This window comes from Macaca mulatta, chromosome 9 (assembly GCF_049350105.2).
Source record: "Macaca mulatta isolate MMU2019108-1 chromosome 9, T2T-MMU8v2.0, whole genome shotgun sequence".
Lineage (NCBI taxonomy): Eukaryota > Metazoa > Chordata > Mammalia > Primates > Cercopithecidae > Macaca > Macaca mulatta.
In genome coordinates, this window is record NC_133414.1 from 76012436 (window position 1) to 76033803 (window position 21368).

At 43.0% G+C, this 21368-nt stretch overlaps 1 protein-coding gene, 1 long non-coding RNA gene and 1 other non-coding gene across 52 annotated transcripts in view; 2 read left to right on the top strand and 1 right to left on the bottom strand.

Annotated features, from left to right (window-relative positions):
• The window catches only part of USP54 (ubiquitin specific peptidase 54), a 117911-nt gene that overhangs the window by 84700 nt on the left and 11843 nt on the right, over positions 1–21368 (top strand). For 21 of the 50 annotated variants that reach the window (XM_077946564.1, XM_077946558.1, XM_077946562.1 and 18 more), the window contains 9 exons: positions 6–176; positions 4287–4418; positions 4599–4979; positions 5219–5450; positions 8457–8590; positions 11759–11926; positions 14525–14644; positions 15549–15744; positions 17787–19162. In XM_077946564.1, the coding sequence (XP_077802690.1) occupies positions 6–176; positions 4287–4418; positions 4599–4979; positions 5219–5450; positions 8457–8590; positions 11759–11926; positions 14525–14644; positions 15549–15744; positions 17787–19162 (2910 nt within the window). The remainder of the gene's footprint in view (positions 1–5; positions 177–4286; positions 4419–4598; positions 4980–5218; positions 5451–8456; positions 8591–11758; positions 11927–14524; positions 14645–15548; positions 15745–17786; positions 19163–21368) is intronic. The other 29 variants (XM_077946573.1, XM_077946569.1, XM_028826470.2 and 26 more) reach the window with 7 other exon arrangements.
• On the top strand, positions 5988–6094 carry LOC114670270 (U6 spliceosomal RNA). The gene has a single exon (XR_003719738.1). It is a non-coding gene; the product is annotated as a U6 spliceosomal RNA (small nuclear RNA).
• The window catches only part of LOC107000156 (uncharacterized), a 28726-nt gene continuing 13697 nt past the window's right edge, over positions 6340–21368 (bottom strand). The window contains exons 3-4 of the long non-coding RNA XR_001447142.3: positions 19610–19731; positions 6340–6972 (exon numbers count right to left, since the gene is read on the bottom strand). This is a non-coding gene — a long non-coding RNA (uncharacterized LOC107000156). The remainder of the gene's footprint in view (positions 6973–19609; positions 19732–21368) is intronic.

Here is a 21368-nt window from a genome sequence, read left to right on the forward strand (position 1 = left end):
CTCAGGGAGGGAGCCCTCCATCTCAAGTGACACTCGAACAGATTCCTCAACGGAGAGCTATCCCTACAAACATTCCCACCATGAGTCTGTGGTCAGTCACTTCTCTTCTGATTCTCAGGGGACAGTCATCTATAATGTGGAGAATGATTCCATGTCTCAGAGCAGTCGGGACACAGGTAGGGACTTACACAGAGGGTCCTGCTTGCCTGAATCAATTCCTGCATAGATCTCCTAAGAAAAAGAAACTGGGAGGCCGGGCGTGGTGGCTCACGTCTGTAATCCCAGCACTTTGGGAGGCCAAGGCGGGCGGATCACGAGGTAAGGAGATCGAGACCATCCTGGCTAACACACAGTGAAACCCCGTCTCTGGCTGGGCACGGTGGCTCACGCCTGTAATCCCAGCACTTTGGGAGGCCGAGGCAGGCGGATCACGAGGTCAGGAGATCGAGACCATCCTGGCTAACATGGTGAAACCCCGTCTCTACTAAAAATACAAAAAAATTAGCTGGCCGTGGTGGTGGGCGCCTGTAGTCCCAGCTACTCAGGAGGCTGAGGCAGGAGAATGGTGTGAACCTGGGAGGTGGAGCCTGCAGTGAGTGGAGATCACACCACTGCACTCCAGCCCGGGCAACAGAGTGAGACTCCCTGTCAAAAAAAAAAAAAAAAAAAAGAAACCCCGTCTTTACTAAAAATACAGAAAAAAAATTAGTTGGGCATGGTGGCAGGCACCTGTAGTCCCAGCTACTCAGGAGGCTGAGGCAAGAGAATGGCGTGAACCCAGGAGGCGAAGCTTGCAGTGAGCTGGGATCACGCCACTGCACTCCAGGCTGGGCGACAGAGTGAGACTCAAAAAAGAAGAAAAAGAAACTGGGGCAAGTCAGAAATGTTTGTTATGCAAAGGCAGAATGGCACAGAATTTGGGCAATTGAATGGGATACAAAGAAGCAACACAGTTTTGAATGAACCACGATGCTCCATTGCACATACTCCTGTCAATAGCAGCATGTCAATAAAGATTGTAATGTGATTATTGACGTGATTATTCTCAAGTCTGCCTTTCTCCTCCTATCCTCTTGATTCCCATGGTATCCCATTAAGCCCCTGTGATCTTGCATATCATCATGTTCTCATGCCAGGCTTTGTCCTAAGTGAAGAGCTTTGATAGAAGGGGCCTATTTATGGGATTGGTGAGGGACAACTGCATGTCAGCTTGCTAAGCTTCCTGAAGGATAGAGAAGCAAAAGAATGAAAGATAATCTATTTGTTATTGTGAGTTCCATGCGGAGAATATTCTTGCATTGTTTTGTTTATCTGTAGGAGAGTATACCCATGTCAGAGGAAGAAGTCAATACAGGCAAGAACAGTGAATGACTGCTGAGATGAAAAGTTTATTCTGGGAGATAGAATACCTAAGGCATAGAACAGTGTCCATATTCTTTGGGACTGTGGGAATTCGTGAGCTCATTGTTTGAGATTGGTGGTTTATAAGCTGGGGGGGCTTTTTTTTTAATATCAAGAATTTCAAAGATATTCAAAGCTACATAGAATAGTGTACTGCCCATTCATGTACTCATCACTTAGTTTCAATAATTATAACTCACAGCCAATCTAGTTTTACCTGTACCTTTACCCACTCCTGGATTATTTTGAAGCACATCCCAGGCATTTTATCACATTTTCCATAAATATTTCTTATGTTTGCTGAAACATAAGAAATCACTTTTTAAATGTAGCATTATAACACTTAAAAATAGTAATGATAATTCCTTAAAACTGCTAGGTAACCAATGAGTGTTCAAATATCCACTTACAAGTATTATAATATTTTCATGGTTTATGTGTTTGACTCAGCATCTAAATGAGGTCTGTGTATTGTGATGAGTTGATAAATCCTTTGCGTTTCTTTTAATATAATGTTTTTTCCTCTATTTTTTTCCTTGCAATTTATTGCTAGAACTAGGTATTTTGTCCTGTAGATTTCCCACATTCTGAATTTTGCTGATTTTATTCCTATGGTATACTTTAACATGTTTCTGTGTCCTATATTTCTTGTAAATTGGTAGTTGGACCTAGAGGTTTGGTCAGACTTGTGTTGGTTTTCTTTTGATGACTACTGCATTGATTGTGTCAGATGTGAGTTTTTTAGACCCACTTTTTGAATCTGTGAACCAGGGAGAAGCCAAGCCACAGGATAAACTAAGCGTATTTTCCAGTAGAGGCAGATTTGTGTTAATGGTTTAGGGGTTTTGGCAGGGAGGGTGTGAGGAATGGAGAACATGCCCATTGGTTTAACATTTGTAAGACTTAGTTGCGGCCAGGCGCAGTGGCTCACGCCTGTAATCCCAGCACTTTGGGAGGCTAAGGTGGGCGGATCACGAGGTCAGATCGAGACCATCCTGGCTAACATGGTGAAACCCCGTCTCTACTAAAAAAAATACAAAAAATTAGCTGGGCGTGGTGGCAGGCACCTATAGTCCCAGCTACTCAGGAGGCTGAGGCAGAAGAATGGCGTGAACCCGCAAGGCAGAGCTTGCAGTGAGCCAAGATCATGCCACTGCACTCCAGCCTGGGCGACAGAGCTAGACTCCATCTCAAAAAAAAAAAAAAAAAAAAAAAAGACTTAGTTGCTCCAAGTCATTTCCTCCTCTCTTAAATCTTTCTTGTGGGCACAGAGGTAGAAAAGGACCAAATAAAAGCAATACAAGATTCCAAGGGGCAACTGATTGAAAATATTTATCCATATCACTACACTGGTGATACCTGAATATGTATAAGGATTTTCATATACTGTCATGTGAAAACAAATTCTTGTTAGCTTTCCGTGCATTTGACCTAGGGTTTTTTTTTTTTTTTCCTAAGTGTATCTTCAAAATTATTTTGGCCGGGCGCGGTGGCTCAAGCCTGTAATCCCAGCACTTTGGGAGGCCGAGACGGGCGGATCACGAGGTCAGGAGATCGAGACCATCCTGGCTAACACGGTGAAACCCCGTCTCTATTAAGAAATACAAAAAACTAGCCGGGCGAGGTGGCGGGCGCCTGTAGTCCCAGCTACTCGGGAGGCTGAGGCCGGAGAATGGCGTAAACCCGGGAGGCGGAGCTTGCAGTGAGCTGAGATCCGGCCACTGCACTCCAGCCTGGGTGACAGAGCGAGACTCCGTCTCAAAAAAAAAAAAAAAAAAAAATTATTTTACCTGCTTAATTCATCTCTGGCTTCCAGCACTTTAGTTGCTTATATCCTTTAGAATCTGACCTTTGCTGTCATCAAATCATGCTCATGTATTTGCATACTATGGGCATGAAGCTGGGCAAGTTACATAAAAGAGCCCAGCTCTCCTGGTTTTCCCAGTGATTAGTATTAAGGAACTGTGACGTGTAATCTCTGGATAGAGCCAAGTTTCGTGAAGCATGGGTAGGGGATAGGAATGAGAATTAATCAAAGTTGAAGTGTCCTTTAAATGATCTACAATTAAGGGAAGCTTAGAACTGGGTCTTAAAGCCATATACAATCAGAGCTCTTGTGGGCAAAGTCTGGAGTATCCAGGATAATACCAGATGTACTGAAAATCAGACTTTATTTGATATGTGTTGCTAAATAAATAAAAGGAAAACTCTGTCTTCAATTTATGAGAGCGAAAGTATATGGCTACCTGACATTTTTATATAATCTTTAAAACTTTTGCCTTTAAAAAGTTACCTAGAAACATGTCGTTAGACCTTCTGGGTCACTGGGGAAGATTATCAGTGGGATTGAGATTGGTCAAGACATTGTAAATTTGGATGCTCCCAGCTTCTCTGCATTTATCCTTTTTTTTTTTTTTTTTTTTTTTTTTTTTAGCAGAGTCTTGTTCTGTTGTCCAGGCTGGAGTGCAGTGGCATGATCTCAGCTCACTGCAACCTCTTGGGTTCAAGTGATTCTAATGCCTCAGCCTCTCAGTAGCTGGGACTACAGGCACATGCAACCATGCCCGACTAATTTTTGTATTTTTAGTAGAGACAGGGTTTTGCCATGTTGGCCAGGCTGGTCTCAAGCTCCTGGCCTCAAGTGATCTGCCCGCCTTAGCCTCCCAAAGTGCTGGAATTATAGGTGTGAGTCACTGTACCAGGCCCTTCTCTGCATTTATCTACTGGGAGGTTCCTACACTGAAATCAGATAGCCTATGCCCTACAGCTTCTGTTCCATGGGTACTCTAAATTTGTGGCACTCCCAAAGGGAGATTAGGTAGGTTCTCAGGAGGATGGAGGTTAGTCTCAGATACCAGCTTACCCCAATTTCCTTGTTTTTTCAGGACACCTGACTGATAGTGAATGTAATCAGAAACACACATCCAAAAAAGGGTCACTGATAGAGCGCAAGAGGAGCTCTGGTCGGGTTAGGAAGAAAGGCGACGAGCCCCAGGCCTCAGGATACCACAGTGAAGGCAAGCCCCTCTGCACTGCTTCTCTTTCTCCTTCATTCACTCTATCAAACTTCTGTCATGCTCCAGACTGTTAGCTTCTCCTTTCTGCTCAAAGGGCTTTTCTTTGCTTTTTCGACACTGGGATCTAGTATTCATGATCACTTTAAACATCTATATTTCTTTCATTCTTTGTGTTTTTAGGAGAAACACTGAAAGAGAAGCAGGCTCCTAGAAATGCCTCCAAACCATCCAGCAGCACCAACAGGCTGAGGGATTTTAAAGAGACAGTCAGCAATATGATCCATAACAGACCATCCCTGGCTTCTCAGACCAATGTAGGCTCCCACTGTGGGGGCAGGGGAGGAGACCAGCCTGACAAAAAACCTCCTAAGACCCTACCTTTACACTCTCGTGACTGGGAAATAGAGAGTACCAGCAGTGAGTCAAAATCCAGTTCTTCCAGCAAGTATCGTCCAACATGGAGACCAAAACGAGAATCTCTGAATATTGACAGTATCTTTAGTAAGGACAAAAGGAAGCACTGTGGCTATACCCAGCTTAGCCCCTTTTCTGAGGATTCAGGTGAGGAGATAAGGGAAGAATGGGGGAAGAATTGGGCTTTTGAATAAAGTTGATTTGTGTCTTTTTAAAACCTGGGTTTTTTGGTACATCTGGCAAGGGGCATTTTTACTCTGATGTTGGGTGTTTTAAGGATATGAGTTCAGTGAGTAAGTAGCCAGAGGGAGGAGTTAGTTAGGTCTTGATTTTAGGCAAATGCTAAATCTACCTCGTTTTCCATACCTGTCTTTTGATTGGGATAGCTAAAGAATTTATACCAGATGAACCAAGCAAGCCACCTTCTTATGACATTAAATTTGGTGGACCAAGCCCCCAGTACAAGCACTGGGGCCCAGCACGGCCAGGCTCTCACCTTTTAGAGCAGCAGCCCCGACTAATCCAGCGAATGGAATCTGGCTATGAAAGCAGTGAGAGGAACAGCAGCAGCCCCGTCAGCCTGGATGCAGCCCTGCCTGAGAGCTCAAATGTCTACAGGTATTGTTTGACCTTTGAACAGTTGTGACACTGTCCCTTGCAGCAATGTGAGCCACCTACTTGGGGCTTTCAGGCAAGGTTTAGACAAGTGGAGGGAAGGCCTTTGCTACTATGTGCTCTATCAACTTCCTATAACAACAGCACCCTCTGCTGGAAGAACAAAGGCACTTGAGAAAGGAGAGAACTTTCTATGTACAGTTATCTTTGAAATACTTTGAAGTACAGTTATGTATAAAGTAATTTAAAAAAATTTAAGTTCAGGGTGTATATGTGCAGGTTTGTTATGATAAACTTGTGTCATAGGAGTTCGTTGTACAGATCATTTTGTTACCCACATATTAAGCTAGTACCCATTAATTGTTTTTCCTGATCCTCTCATTCCTCCCACCCTCCACCCTCTGATAGGCCCGTGTCTGTTGTTCCCCTCTGTGTGTCCATGTGTTCTCATCATGTAGCTGCCACTTATAAGTGACAATATGCCGTATTTGGTTTTCTGTACCTGTCTTAATTTGCTAAGGATAATGAAATAATTGTTTAGTGCTTGCTTTGGTAGCACATATACTAAAATTGGAATGATACAGAGAAGATTAGCATGGCCCCTGCTCAAAGGTGACACAAAAATTTGTGAAGATTTCCATATTTTTCAGATATGTAGGATAAACAAGTCTAGGGATCTAATGTAAAACATGAGGACTACAATTAATAAAATTGCACTGCATATGAGATTCATGGTAAATGAGTAGATTTTAACTCCTCTTGCCACAAAAACAAAAAAAAAAATGGGTGACTAGATGAGATGATGGGTATGTTAATTTCCTTCAATTATAGTAACCATTTTACTGTCTCTCATAACATCTCATAACATCATGTTGTATACCTTAAATATCTGCAGTAAAAAAATGTATTAAAGAGCAGATTAGGCCAGGCATGTTGGCTCACGCCTGTAATCTCAGCACTTTGGGAGGCCAAGGTGGGTGGATCATTTGAGGTCAGGAGTTTGAGACCAGCCTGGCCAATATGGTGAAACCCCGTCTCTACTAAAAAAACAAAAATTAGCCAGGCATGCTGGCGGGCGCCTGTAATCCCAGTTACTTGGGAGGCTGAGGCAGGAGAATCACTTGAATCCAGGAGATGGAGGTGGTAATGAGCCAAGCTCGTGCCATGGCAACTCCAGCCGAGGCGACAGAGCAAGACTCTATCTCAAAAAAAGAAAAGAAAAGAAAAGAATGGACTAGGCTGGCTGCGGTAGCTCACGCCTGTAATTCCAGCACTTTGGGAGGCTGAGGTGGGTGGATCACGAGGTCAGAAGTTCGAGACCAACCTGGCCAACATGGTGAAACCCCGTGTCTACTAAAGATATAAAAAAAAAAAAAAAATTTAGCCGGGCGTGGTGGTGGGCGCCTGTAATCCCAGCTACTCAGAAGGCTGAGGCAGGAAAATTGCTTGAACCTGGGAGGTGTGGTTGCAGTGAGCCGAGATCGTGCCATTGCACTCCAGCCTGGGCAACAGAGTGAAACTCCATCTAAAAAAAAAAAAGGAAGAATGGATTAGTAGGCCACCGCATGGTGGCTCATGCCTGTAATCCCAGCACTTTGGGAGGCTGAGGTGGGTGGATCACAAGGTCCGGAGATTGAGAACATCTTGGCCAACATGGTGAAACCCTGTCTCTACTAAAAATACAAAAATTAGCTGGGCACGATGGCGTGCACCTCTAGTCCCAGCTACTCTGGAGGCTGAGGCAGGAGAATCACTTGAACCCGGGAGGCAGAGTTTGCAGTGAGGCAAGATTGCACCACTGTACTCCAGCCTGGGTGACGAGTGAAACTCCATCTCAAAAAGAATGGATTAGTGAATTAAAACTTATGTAATCCTAAAATCAGAGAAGAAACCCAAATGTTGTTTTGGGATAGTGTTTTGTTGTTGTCATTGCTTTTTTTTTTTTTTTTTTTTTTGGTATCGGTGGGGTTCCATCATTTTGCCCAGGCTTATCTTTCACTCCTGGGCTCAAGTGATTTACCCACCTCAGCCTCCCAGAGTACTGGGATTATAGGTGTGAATCACCACACCCAATGTGGTGGGATAGTTTTTATTTTGATTTGTTTTTGGGTTACTGGGACTCTGTGTTTTATGATGCTAATAGTATTCATAATAATGATGACAGTTTATTAGCACTCATTGCACCCTGCCCGTAGGGCTCAGTTTTCTTTATAAATTTCAAATCTCCATACATTATTTTTACTGAGTTGCCACAGAGGCAATTTTTCTTTTTTCTTTCTTTTTTCTTTTGAGATGGAGTCTCTCGATGTGTCACCAGGCTGGAGTGCAGTGCCGCAATCTTGGTTCACTGCAACCTCCTGGGTTCAAGCGATTCTCCTGCCTCAGCCTCCCTAGTAGCTGGGCCTACAGGCGCGTGCCACCATGCCCAGCTAATTTTTGTGTTTTTAGTAGAGATGGGGTTTCACCATGTTGGCCAGGATGGTCTTGATCTCTTGACCTCATGATCTGCCCGCCTTGGCCTCCCAAAGTGCAGGGATTACAGGCGTGAGCCACTGCACCCAGCCAAGGCAATTTTTCTAATAGTAGAGCTGCTTTGAAAGGAATGAAAGGTGATAACCACATGTTCATACTCCCTCAATGTTCTTTCCTGTCCGCAGGATCCTGTTCAGTTTTACTTATGAGAAGGTGGTACAAAGGTTTAGTAAGAAAGAAGGAAATAGATATGAAACCAATACGTTCATTAATACTTTCAACAGATTTTGAATACGTATTATGTACCAGATACTGTGCTAGATGCACAAGATGTGAATGAGGTGAGATGAGATTAGATAGGAGAATGAGTGGATATTTCAATTCTTTAGAAGTAATTTAGCAGAAGCTCTAATTATGTCAGTTTGATGTGTTTTTTTTTTTTTTTTTTTTTTTTTTTTTGAGAGAGAGATTTAGTCCTAGGAATGTTACTGTAACCTGCTTTCATGCTTTCACTAGACTCTGGGTTCTCTTTTGAAGGGATCCAAGTGCTAAGAGATCAGCTGGGTTGGTTCCTTCCTGGCGTCATATCCCAAAGTCGCACAGTAGTAGCATCCTGGAGGTGGACTCCACAGCATCCATGGGTGGCTGGACAAAGAGTCAGCCTTTCTCAGGTAAGCAGAAGGACACTGGATTTGACCAGCAGTTTTGTCTGGGGACCAGACTTACCTGAGTACATCTGAAATTAGAGGACAGTTATAGGCCGGGTGCGGTGGCTCACACCTGTAATCCCAGCACTTTGGGAAGCCAAGGCAGGCAGATTGCCTGAGCTCATGAGTTCATGACGAGCCTGGGCAACACGGTGAAACGCCATCTCTACTAAAATACAAAAAATTAACCGGGCGTAGTGGTGTGCACCTGTAGTCCCAGCTGCTTGGGAGGCTGAGGCAGGAGAATTGCTTGAACCTGGGAGGTGGAGGTTGCAGTGAGCCGAGATCGTGCCCCTGCACTCCAGCCTGGGCGACAGAGTGAGACTCCATTTTAAAAAAAAAAAGGACAGTTACAGTTTTAGTATTCCATCAGAATGTAAATGTAGAGTCATTTCAGTTGCTCCATCTTTGGATTTATCTATTTTTTGTTCTTCATCACAGCCTACTTGAATATTTCTTTCTACTTGGAGGGAGCCCTTGTGGGAGCAAGAAGGGACAGAAATATGGTGAACAGTGTTAATAACATCCCCATTTTTCGGAAGAATAGATCCTAGGGCTTTCCTTGGATTAGTGACCGCCTCTTGGAAAATGGATTTCTTATTGTTTAGTATTATGAATTGACATACCAAAGGGGTACATATGTGCCTATTTGCAAAACTTGGAAATAAGCAATTCAAATTTATCCTTACCTGTGGCTAAATATCTTAGTCTTACTACCAATTCTCTTGATAGTTACTGACAATTCTTAGAGGTAGCAGGAAGAAAGGCCTGCAGCAGCAGTAATAAAAAGGCATGAACCCTTTTAGGTATGTACACTAAAGGTTGCAGATATCTGGCAGAGCAGAACAATGCCTATAAAGGCAGACATCTCTGGAATCCTGTGCTCTAGTAAGTTACAGTTAAGAGACACGTGGAAGAAATTTGGGCTTCCCATTGTAATTATACATTTGGTTTATTCCCCATATTTTAATTTATTTCATGTTGAATAACATTGTTTTGAGAAACTTGTGAATCATGCATGAGACTATTCTCCCTTTTCTTCAGATAGCCAGGATTTTTTTTATTGCACTAAAGACTGAGTCTCATGATCTCCTGAATAGTCCTCAATTCTGGACTAGTTGGATAGAATTCACCAACAGCATTCTTTAATTGGTAAAAGATAATTAGCAAGGAGCTATGACAAGATTCTTCACACACCATATCACCCCACCATCCTCTTTGTATAACAAGCCCTATTTATGCCCCACAATTTGATCTAACCATTTTATTAAGACACAAAACAAACATTCTTATATGGTAACTTTGCATACTCTTTTAAAAAACTACAGAGGTAAATCAAGTCCAGTAATTCAATAATCTGCCCTTTGCCTCCTGAAATTGAAGGAACCACTGTTACCATTGTAGTATATATCTTTCCGTCTTTTTCTATGCTTACACAAGTACATAGATAAGTTTATGTACATATATATAGGTAAGCACCATTTTTAAAAAGTAAGATGAAGTCATACTATACATGTTTTTCTCTCACTCAATTTTTCACTTAATTTTTTATGGACATCCTTCTAGATCTATTTAGATCCATCTAGAAAGGTTTATAAAATTGGACTTTTACTGCTGTGGACATTTTACAAATTCAAAGAGGTGGTGGAAATTAAGGGTGAGAAAATGACATGCTTGAAGCTCCCCAGTCAGTCAGTGACAACACTTGGTAGAAAGTGTTCTCTAATGATTAAAGCATGATTATGAATTTAACCTACTTGACTTTAATTTAGCTTCATTATTTCCCATTTGTTTTACCTTGGGCAAATTATTTATCCTCTTTGTGACTCAGTTTCCTCATTCCTAAAATGGGGGTAATAGTATCTACCTTGTAAGTTGTTGTTATGATTAAATGAAATAATACATGTAAATGTGCTTAAAACTATTTCTGGCACGTAGTAAGCGCTGAGCAAATGTTCAGTGTAATACCATTGTTGTGAAGCACTCAATAAATGTTGTTGTTATTGTTATTATTATTATTATTTTGAGACGAAGTCTTGATCTTGTCCCCCAGACTGGAGTGTAATGGCATGATCTTGGCTCACTGTAACCTCCACCTCCCGGGTTCAAGTGATTCTCCTGCCTCAGCCTCCTGAGTAGCTGGGATTACAGGCACCTTCCACCAAGCCTGGCTAATTTTTGTATTTTTAGTAGAGACAGGGTTTCACCATGTTGGCCAGACTGGTCTCAAACTCCTGACCTCAGGTGATCCTCCCACCTTGGCGTCCCAAAGTGCTGGGATTACAGGCATGAGTCACTGTGCCCGGCCTGTTGTTATTATTATTATTATTACTATTCCTGGCCCAAGTGCCATCCTGAATCTGATTATGGGAAGCATTATCCAAAATAAAAGCTCCAAATTGGGCCTGGTGCAGTGGCTCACACCTGTATGTAATCCCAGCCCTTTGGCAGGCCGAGGCAGGTGGATCATGAGGCCAGGAGTTTGAGACCGGACTGACCAACATGGTCAAACCCTGTCTCTACCAAAAATACAAAAATTAGCTGGGCGTGGTGGCACGTGCCTGTAGTCCCAGCTACTCAGGAAGCTGAGGCAGAAGAATCACTTGAACCCAGGAAGCGGACGTTACGGTGAGCTGAGATGGCGCCATTGCACTCCAGCCTGCGCAACACAGACTCCATCTCAAAAAAATAAATAAATAGCCGGGCGCGGTGGCTCAAGCCTGTAATCCCAGCACTTTGGGAGGCCGAGACAGACGGGCGGATCACGAGGTCAGGAGATCGAGACCATCCTGGCTAACCCGGTGAAACCCCATCTCTACTAAAAAATACAAAAAACTAGCCGGACGTGGTGGCGGGCGCCTGTAGTCCCAGCTACTCGGGAGGCTGAGGCCGGAGAATGGCGTAAACCCGGGAGGCGGAGCTTGTAGTGAGCCGAGATCGCACCACTGCGCTCCAGCCTGGGCGACAGAGTGAGACTACGTCTCAAGAAAATAAAAAATAAATAAATAAATAAATAAACTCCAAACTGAAAGCAATAATTCCAAAGGGAAAGTATTGCAGTGGTTAAAAATTCATCAAGTACTTAGTCTTGGTAATGGAAATGTAGTGACTTCTCCCTTGCTTTTATTACAGGTGAGGAGATATCTTCTAAAAGTGAACTGGATGAATTGCAGGAAGAGGTGGCCAGGAGGGCGCAGGAACAGGAACTTCGAAGAAAACGGGAGAAAGAATTAGAGGCAGCGAAAGGGTTTAACCCTCATCCTAGCCGCTTCATGGATTTGGATGAACTGCAGAATCAGGGTAATTGTTGTGAGCATTAGGTTGTGGGTGATGGGGAAAGACAGAAAGGGTAGAAAAATACATCTAAGTTTGTAAGTTCCCTGTCTTCTCTTTAGCAAAATAATTTTTAAAATCTTAATTCACCCATTACAGTGAGAACAAGTTAGAGTAGGATGTGACAAGACTATTAACTGGAGATAGGCCCTGATTTGGGGCACATCTATTAAATTTATTAGAGATAGTGTATTGTTCATGAATAATGTTTCCCATGAACATTTGTTGAAGGTGTAAATAAAACTAGCCTTGAGTCAGAAATAGCTGAAAATGGCAGTGAGCCACACTGACAGCAAGGGGAATTCTACTTGCTGGGAAGAAACATACCCATGAAATATTCCACCTGGAGCATCAGGGAAGTGGATCTGCCAAACAGGAGCAAGAACAAAGCCAGTTTACTTTTGATACCAAGACAATTGATTCTCTAACCTCAAACAATTTGCATGACTTGACTTCCACAACTGCCCCACGTTAGACTTTTTTTCTTCCTAGAATTTTTTTAGGATGTCACTTTGTACCAAAAGAGACTAACCTTCAAAATAGTTCAGCTGCGGAGCTTGCAGTGAGCCAAGATCATGCCACTGCACTCCAGCCTGGGCCACAGAGCAAGACTCCATCTCAAAAAAAAAAAAAAAAAAAAAAATAGTTCAGCCAAGCTGAGATATCTACCTTAAATAGGCCATGGAACCTATATCTTAGTTTTTTTTTTCCCTATAAAATGACTTTATTATTTTTATAATTTGGAAACCCCACTTACAACAAATTGTGCTAAAGCAGTATAAAGGTCCAAGTTTGTAAGTGCAAGCTTTTAACTTTTTTGGCTGTTTTCTGTTGACGATGTTTCTCTTTTTATATACACTTAGAGAATCTTCTTGGGCCAAGTAATCCTGTTTGAGGGCAGCTTTTTTCCTTTAATACTACTCTCTTTTGATTCAAGGTAATTGTTGCCTCATATTTCCCAAGACATTGTATTCGTTTCCAAATTAGTTTTAAATTCCTAATACTTAGCTGTCTCTATATTTGGATAGTCTTTTTTCCCTTTTTGACCTCAAGCTATAATCACATTGGTGTCCCAGGTTTATTTTGCTTCTGAATAAAGGGGTCTTGTCATTTCTCTCCTTTCCTTTTTTTCTCTCTCTGCCAGTTGGGCAACAGATTAAAGTTAGGAGGAGATCCCACTGGCTATCTTTCATTGTCAATTTTCCATACACTGTGGTTCAGCATTTCCTGCATGAGCAAGGAATGGAATACTAAGATTCTGGAGGATAAGAATTAAAATTTAGTACAGTGATCAACTGTAGCTTGTCTAGATCTCCATAAAGTAGAGAACTTAAAAAAAATGGCTCTAGGCACTACCTCTGATTATAAAGGTTGTATACATTTAGTTGATTACAAATATTATGAGAGAACTTCAGGTCTGGGAAGTAAGGGAAACCACACCTCTAGAGATAGAGTGGATCCTGAGTGCCAAGTTCTTCAGAACCAACTTGCTGTTTCCATTGTCTTCCCATTGCTCTCAAAAAGTCATGATGAATTAGGAAGTGAATGTTAGGGATGTGGAAGAGCCTTTATTACCATGTCCAGCTGGAGGTAAGTGGAGGATGAGGGACATTATGGGAGAAGTAACTCAGACATTTTTTTTTTCCCCCTGCAACTTTGTGAAGGCTCACTGGCAATCCCATTTGTAGGTGAACTTATGTTACAGCTTGCTGCCAATTTATGATTATGAGTAAGTAGAGGGCAAGGGATACATAAACATGAGAGTTCTTTTACAAAAATTTCTCTGCCTGTACTTCCTAGCCTTTTCATCTGGTATTGTTTTTAGACTCTTCTGCTCCTGCTTTGGCACACATTCACTTTGAGAGAAGGATGGAATATTCCCTGCTCGCTGTATGGGAAGTTGACTTCTTTGCGGGTAGTTTTGGTGAGGAATAGCATGATGAAAGTAAATACTTAGCAATGCTTATGAAAAGTATGTATATGCAAACCAGGAACGAAGGCCGTTCAACTGCCCTGGCAGATACATTGGATTAGCAAGTGTAGACCATCTGTGACTAAGAGGTGTACTGATTTTCCAGTTTAGGGTGGTGCATAAAGGACTGTGATTTGGTGAAGTAAATAAGTGGTATGGATGGTTGTCCACAGAATAATGAAGCTACCTTTGCCATAACTTAGCAGTGAAGGTCTCAGTCGACATCAAGGGTGTTCTGACACTAGTTGGCAAGAATTGCACTGGGAAAGAGCAGTTCACTTCCAGGCATAAGAACCTACCCTTCTGCTATATGGAATACTTTGTTCTTTCCTTGAGGGACTTCCTAAGAGTCTTGGTGTTAGAATATGTGGCCATTAATGGCATGCCTCTCTTTCATGGCCTTGGTAACATCTCGGTTAAGGCAAAATGAATGTCCTGCTTGTTTCAGAGAATTCTTAATAGCAATGAACAGTTGGAATAAGGGTAGACCAGTGGCTCAGCAGCAAGGATCTCTGTGTACTGAAGGGAAACAACAGTACACAGGAAAAGTTGGAATGAATTGTAATGAAAATGAAAAGTGCTGGCCCTTTCAGGGAGGAGTGACGGCTTTGAGAGGTCCCTGCAAGAGGCAGAGTCAGTATTTGAAGAGTCACTGCATCTGGAACAGAAAGGAGACTGTGCTGCAGCTTTGGCTCTCTGTAATGAAGCTATCTGTAAGTAACTCTAACTGCTATGGCTATGGCACTTTTGACTAACTTCACAATAGGTATTAGTGTTGTCACTCAGACAACAGTTTTTGTGTCTCCTCACTCTTGCTCTCCCAAACTGAGGCCCGTTAGCTGTTTTTGCCCTTTAGATTTCTAAGTGTACCTGGCACTGGCACTGTGGCCTATGGATATTTACCAGAATAACCTCAGCAAGGAATCCATAGATGATTTCTCCAGTCATGCCTACCTTCTTATTCCAGGATAAAGTTAGACCTCAGATGTGAGATTAGTCTGCTTTTTTGCTAGTCACTGGCTAGTGAGTTGGAGCTTATAGAAGGAAAACTGAATAAATTGGCTATGACTTCCCAGGCCTGTGACTTTTTACTTCAATATTTGATTCTTTCTGATTCTCCCCTACCTTCATAGTATGCAGCACCATAAGCTTACAGCAAGAGACTAAGGCTTAGAATTGGTATCGGCTTCTTGTATGTGACCCACAAGAAGCTGTGGTCTATAAAGAGAGATACAGGTTTGGATCTTATTTCTGCTGTTGGCCATTGGGAAGAGAGGGGTGAGAGTAGAGTGTGGAGACCAGAGTCAGACAGGTCAGTTGGACAAGAGTGGCAATCTCTAAGATGGAGGCACTGGTTTATCTTATTGATTTATTTTAGTTTTGTTTTGTTTTTTAATTTGGATTAACCTGTTTGGCCTCCATGGCTTCCATCAATGTTCCTCATAGCCAGAGGCAGCTCTTTGCCCTGGACAGCATATGCATGGTCCGTGCCTTGCATTCCTGCTACATATTTTGAGTTTTACTGCATATCTTTGCTCATTTTTGTTCAATTTTATTCTTTTTATTTTTGTTTGTGTTTTGTGTTCTGTTTCTGCTATATTTTCTTTTGCATTTTAGCTAAACTAAGACTTGCCCTGCATGGTGCCAGCTGTAGCACACACAGCAGAGCCCTAGTCGATAAGAAGTTGCAAATCAGTATTCGAAAAGCACGGAGCCTGCAGGATCGCATGCAGCAGCAGCAATCACCACAGCAGCCGTCGCAGCCCTCAGCCTGCCTCCCGTCACAGGCGGGGACTCTCCCTCAGCCAACAAGGTAGTGCTTGGGAACCATGTTAGTTTATGAACGCCAGGGGAAGAAGTGACCATGAGTACTCTATAGCAAGAGCTCTCATTGTCTTGCCGACTGAAGGGGAGAGAGGAGTCCTCTGAAAAGATTTTCTTCTTTCAGGTCAGACATACAGTGAAAAACTCATTGTACTCCTGGTCCTTTCCTTAATAATTCCTAGGATGCAAAAGTACAGCATAATAAGACTATTTGTCCACATTTCCCATGGGTAACTTTAGCCCTGGACTTGCGTAATGCGATTATTACATTTGTGTATATATATATTATGTTCTTAGACATGGCAATCTAGGCTACATTTCATGTTGTAGTAGCTACCATGTGATTTATTTTGGGATTTCAATGCTTCCTATCCTTATGGAAGCCGAGAAAGCAGTCTTTCTTGCTCTGATTGCACCATAAAGAAGAGACACAATGATTCCCTTTGCTTTGCTTCTTTATGGTCAGGACTAGGAAAGAAGTTCCAGTAGTCATTGTTGTAGTTCTCTCATCTTAGCCCTTGAATTTGGCTTTTACTTAGAATAGATGAATTTAAATAAACATTAATTTGGACCATTAATAATTCTGAGTAGTTTTCAAAATATAAATTAATAAAAGCAGTTAGCTTTTTTTTTTTTTTTTTGAGACAGGATCTTGCTTTTTCACCCAGGCTGGAGTGCAGTGGCACAATCATAGCTTACTGCAGCCTCAACCTCCTGGGCTCAATGTTCAAAAGGCAAATGTTCAAAAATAGTTAACTCTAGGCGTGGTAGCTCATGCCTGTAATCCTAGAATTTTGGGAGGCTGAGGAGGGCAGATTATTTGAGTCAAGGAGTTTGAGACCAGCCTGGGCAACATGGTAAAACCCTGTCTCTACAAAAAACAAAAAAAAATTTAGCTGGGCATGGTGGTGCATACCTGTGGTCCCAGCTACTTGGGAGGCTGGGGTGGAAGAATTGGTTGAGCCCGGCAGGTCAAGGCTACAGTGAGCTGTGATGGTGCTGCCACACTCCAGCCTGGGTGACATTGAAAGACCTTGTCTCAAAAAAAAAAAAAAAAAAAAATGCAGGTCTATTTGATGCTAAAGCACATGTCCTTAACTATTATGTATATTGCCTTTTATGATTAGGCTTCCCATATTAGTATATCTTACTCTCCATAATGTTATAAGGGTGACTGGGTGACTGTACCCTCAAAAGTTTATAGTATATTTTCATTTGAATTTAGGGGCTTGTTTTGAATATAAGCAATTTAGATAGGTAAACCCTTTCCAGAAAACATATACTTCCTGATGTATGTGAGTGATTGAGGCTTTATTTAAGTCCTTGTAACATTAAGTTTTTAAAATCAGAAATACAAAACAATTAGTGAGAAACCAACTAAATACAGTTAATCCCTACTCCTACTCCTAAATCTCAAGAGAGTCATATTGCTTTGGGGAAACATCTCAGTGACTAATAGAACAAAATCCAGATTTTAAAAACATATTTGAAATGGTTGATTTCTGTGTATTCCCATGAGCCCAAATCACCGTGTATTTTGTAAATGTGGCCTCATGGTTCCTTTGGCTGGGCTGCCTCTCAGGACTCCAGGTAGGACTTGCCTCCCTGTATAGCATCCTGGATTTTTGCTGTTTGGTATGAGTGATTTTCAGGCTTTGCTTACCTTCCATGTCATCTGCATGTGAGACTAGCTGATTTTGTTTCCTAATTTGCAAGTAGAATGTGATTGGAATGCGACTTCACAGGTAGTGAAGAATATTGGCAAGGGGTCCACTTAATGTTACTGTGCACCTTTAGTGAGGGCATTTAATAAAGAGGATTAATGTTACCTATTTACCTTGGTGTGAGCTGACCATGTGCCTTTTCTTTTGTGATCCTCTGAACTACTGACTCTACTTGTGCTTGTCTTTCTGTTTATTTTTACCATTCCCTGTGTGAATAGCTAGAAATGGGAATGGAATGAACAGTTCTTTCTGTAAGCGTTCCTGTCAGTCAAGGCAGCTTATGACTAGCTGTCTCCATTTGTTTCAGTGAACAGCCTATCCCGCTCCAAGTATTGTTAAGCCAAGAGGCCCAACTGGAACCCGGCACGGATACAGAGTTTGGGGCCAGTTCTTTCTTCCATTCACCTGCTTCCTGCCATGAGTCACACTCATCACTATCTCCAGTGTCATCTGCCCCACAGCACAGCTCCCCCAGTAGATCTGCCTTGAAGCTTCTGACTTCGGTTGAAGTAGACAACATTGAACCCTCTGCATTCCACAGGCAAGGTTTACCTAAAACACCAGGATGGACTGAGAAGAATTCTCCTCATAGTTGGGAGCCATTGGATGCCCCAGAGGGTAAGCTGCAAGGCTCTAGGTGTGACAACAGCAGTTGCAGCAAGCTACCTCCACAAGAAGGAAGAGGCATTGCTCAAGAACAGCTATTCCAAGAAAAGAGGGACCCTGCTAATAACCCCTCCCTGGTGATGCCTGGAATAGCCACCTCTGAGAGGGGAGATGAACATAGCCTAGGCTGTAGTCCTTCAAATTCATCAGCTCAGCCCAGCCTTCCCCTGTATAGAACCTGCCACCCCATACTGCCTGTTGCTTCTTCATCTGTGCTTCGCTGTCCTGATCCTGTGCAGAAAACTAACCAATGCCTCCAAGGCCAAAGCCTCAAAACTTCATTGACTTTAAAAGTGGACAGAGGCAGTGAGGAGCCCTACAGGCCAGAGTTTCCCAGCACGAAGGGGCTTGTCCGTTCTCTGGCTGAGCAGTTCCAGAGGATGCAGGGTGTCTCCATGAGAGATAGTACAGGTTTCAAGGATATAAGTTTGTCAGGTAGTCTAAGGAAGAACTCTTCCCCTTCTGATTCTAAGCCTCCTTTCTCACAGGGTCAAGAGAAAGGCCACTGGCCATGGGCAAAGCAACAATCCTCTCTGGAGAGTGGGGACAAACCACTTTCCTGGGAAGAGTCCACTGAACATTCTTCTCTTGCCTTAAACTCTGGGTTGCCTAATGGTGAAACTTCTAGGGGAGGACAGCCCAGGTTGGCAGAGCCAGACATATACCAAGAGAAGCCGTTCCAAGTGAGAGATGCTAGGTCTAAGGATCTGGGCAGCAGTGCTGACTTGGGGACTTCCTTGCCTTTGGATTCCTGGGTGAATGTCACAAGGTTCTGTGATTCTCAGCCTAAACATGCGGCCTCTAGGCCAGGAATGAAGTCCTCCCCTCATGATTCCCATATGTGTGTAACCTATCCAGAGAGAAATCACATCCTTTTGCATCCACATTGGAACCAAGACACAGAGCAGGAGACCTCAGAATTGGAGTCTCTGTATCAGGCCAGTCTTCACGCTTCACAACTTGGCTGTTCTGGATGGGGGCAGCAGGATACAGCCTGGCACCCACTTAGCCAAACAGGTAAGAATGCAAACAGGGGTTGGGGGGAGGAGGGAGGATCATATAAAAGCTGAAAGCAGGGAAAGATCAGAAGGGGGTATTCTATACAGATAGTATCCCCAGCTTAGTAGGAGGTAGTAGAACTTTCTACTTTACTCAGAAAGCCTCCATGACAAGAGCTAGACATTTTTCTGGCTAGAGTGGAGGAAGGGGCAGAATTATCACTCACAGGCAACTTCCCTCCTTCTAAAGTAAGAGATTACTAAGTATTTGCCCATGGCTTCTCCCGTATGCTGTGCTAAAGAATGGTTCAGGGCCGGGCGCGGTGGCTCACTCCTATAATGCCAGCACTTTGGGAGGCCGAGGGCAGATCACTTGAGGTCAGGAGATCGAGACCACCCTGACCAACATGGTGAAACCCCGTCTCTACTAAAAATACAAAAATTAGCTGGACGTGGTGGCACATACCTGTAATCCCAGCTACTTGGGAGGCTGAGGCACAAGAATGACTTAAATTGGTGACGTGGAGGTTGCAGTGAACTGAGATTGCGCCACTGCACTTCAGCCTGGGTGGCAGAGTGAGACCCTGTCTCAAAAAGAAAAAAAAAAAAAGCGTTTTAACCAGAAACTCTGTACCCATTGGCAAATCACTCTTTATCTCCTCCTCCTCTTCCCCCAACCCCAGGCAACTCATCTATTTTCTGTCTCTAGAGATTTGCCTGTTCTGGACATTTCATATAAATGGAATCATACAGTATGTGGTCTTTTGTGACCAGATTTTGACATAATTGTAGTTCCTAAAGTGTTATATAAACACTGCTCTTGACCTATATTCTGAATTTCATCGTACTTTGAACTTGAGCAGACACCATCTTATAGATATCTAAAAAATAAGAAATTACCTTTTGTTATGGGAAATTTCAAATATATTCAAAAGTAAAGAATAAGAGTAGGCCGGGCACAGTGACTCACACTGTAATCCCAGCACTTTGGGAGGCCAAAGCGGATGGATCACCTAAGGTCAGGAGTTGGAGACCAGCCTGGCCCACGTGGCTCTACTGAAAATACAAAAAATTAGCTGGGCGTGGTGGTGGTGGACGCCTGTAATCCTAGCTACTCAGGAGGCTGAGGCAGGAGAATTGCTTGAACCCGGGAGATGGAGGTTGCAGTGAGCTGAGATTACACCATTGCACTACAACCTAGGCAACAAGAGCAAAACTCCATCTCAAAAAAAAAAGACAAAATAAATGTTATGATAACCCTCCGGGTACTTATAACCAGCTTCCATAGTGATTATCTTGCAGTTATCAACATATGGCAGTTATTTTATTTTATTTTATTATTTATTTTTTAGACGAGGTCTTGTTCTACCTCCCAGGCTGGAGTGCAGTGGCGCGATCTCGGCTCACTGCAACCTCTGCCTCCTGAGTTCAAGTGATTCTCCTGCCTCAGCCTCCCAAGTAGCTGGGACTACAGGTGTGCACCACCACGCCTGGCTAATTTTTGTATTTTTAGTAGAGATGGGGTTTCACCATATTATCCAGGATGGTCTCCATCTCATGACCTCGTCATCCGCCCACCTTGGCCTTCCAAAATGCTGGGATTACAGGAGTGAGCCACTGCGCATATGGCCAGTTTTGATTTAGCTATACCTCCACCACTTTCCTTTCCCCTCTACATTATTTTATTTTATTTTATCTTATTTTTTGAGACAAGGTCTTGCTTTGTTGCCCAGGCTGGAATGCAGTGATGCCATCAGGGCCACTTCTGAGGTCCTCCCACCGCAGCCTCCTGAGTATCTGGGACCACAGGTACACACCACCACATCTGGCTAATTTTTTTGTGTGGTTTGGAGAGACAGGGTTTTGCCATGTTGCCCAGGTGGTCTCTACCTCCTGAGCTCAAGTAGTCCACCTGCCTCAGCCTCCCAAAGTGCTAGGATTACAGGCATGAGCTACCATGCCCAGCCTCCTCTAGATTATTTTAAAACAAATCTCTGAATCTCTGACATTATATTAATTTAACATGTATCTCTCAGAAATAAACATTCTTTTTTTTTTTTTTAAATGAGATGGAGTCTCACTCTGTCACCCAGGCTGGAATGCAGTGGCACGATCTCGACTCACTGCAGCCTCTGCCTCCTGAGTTCAAGTGATTCTCCTGCCTCAGCCTCCTGAGTAGCTGGGATTACAGGCGCACACCACCACGCCTGGCTAATTTTTGTGTG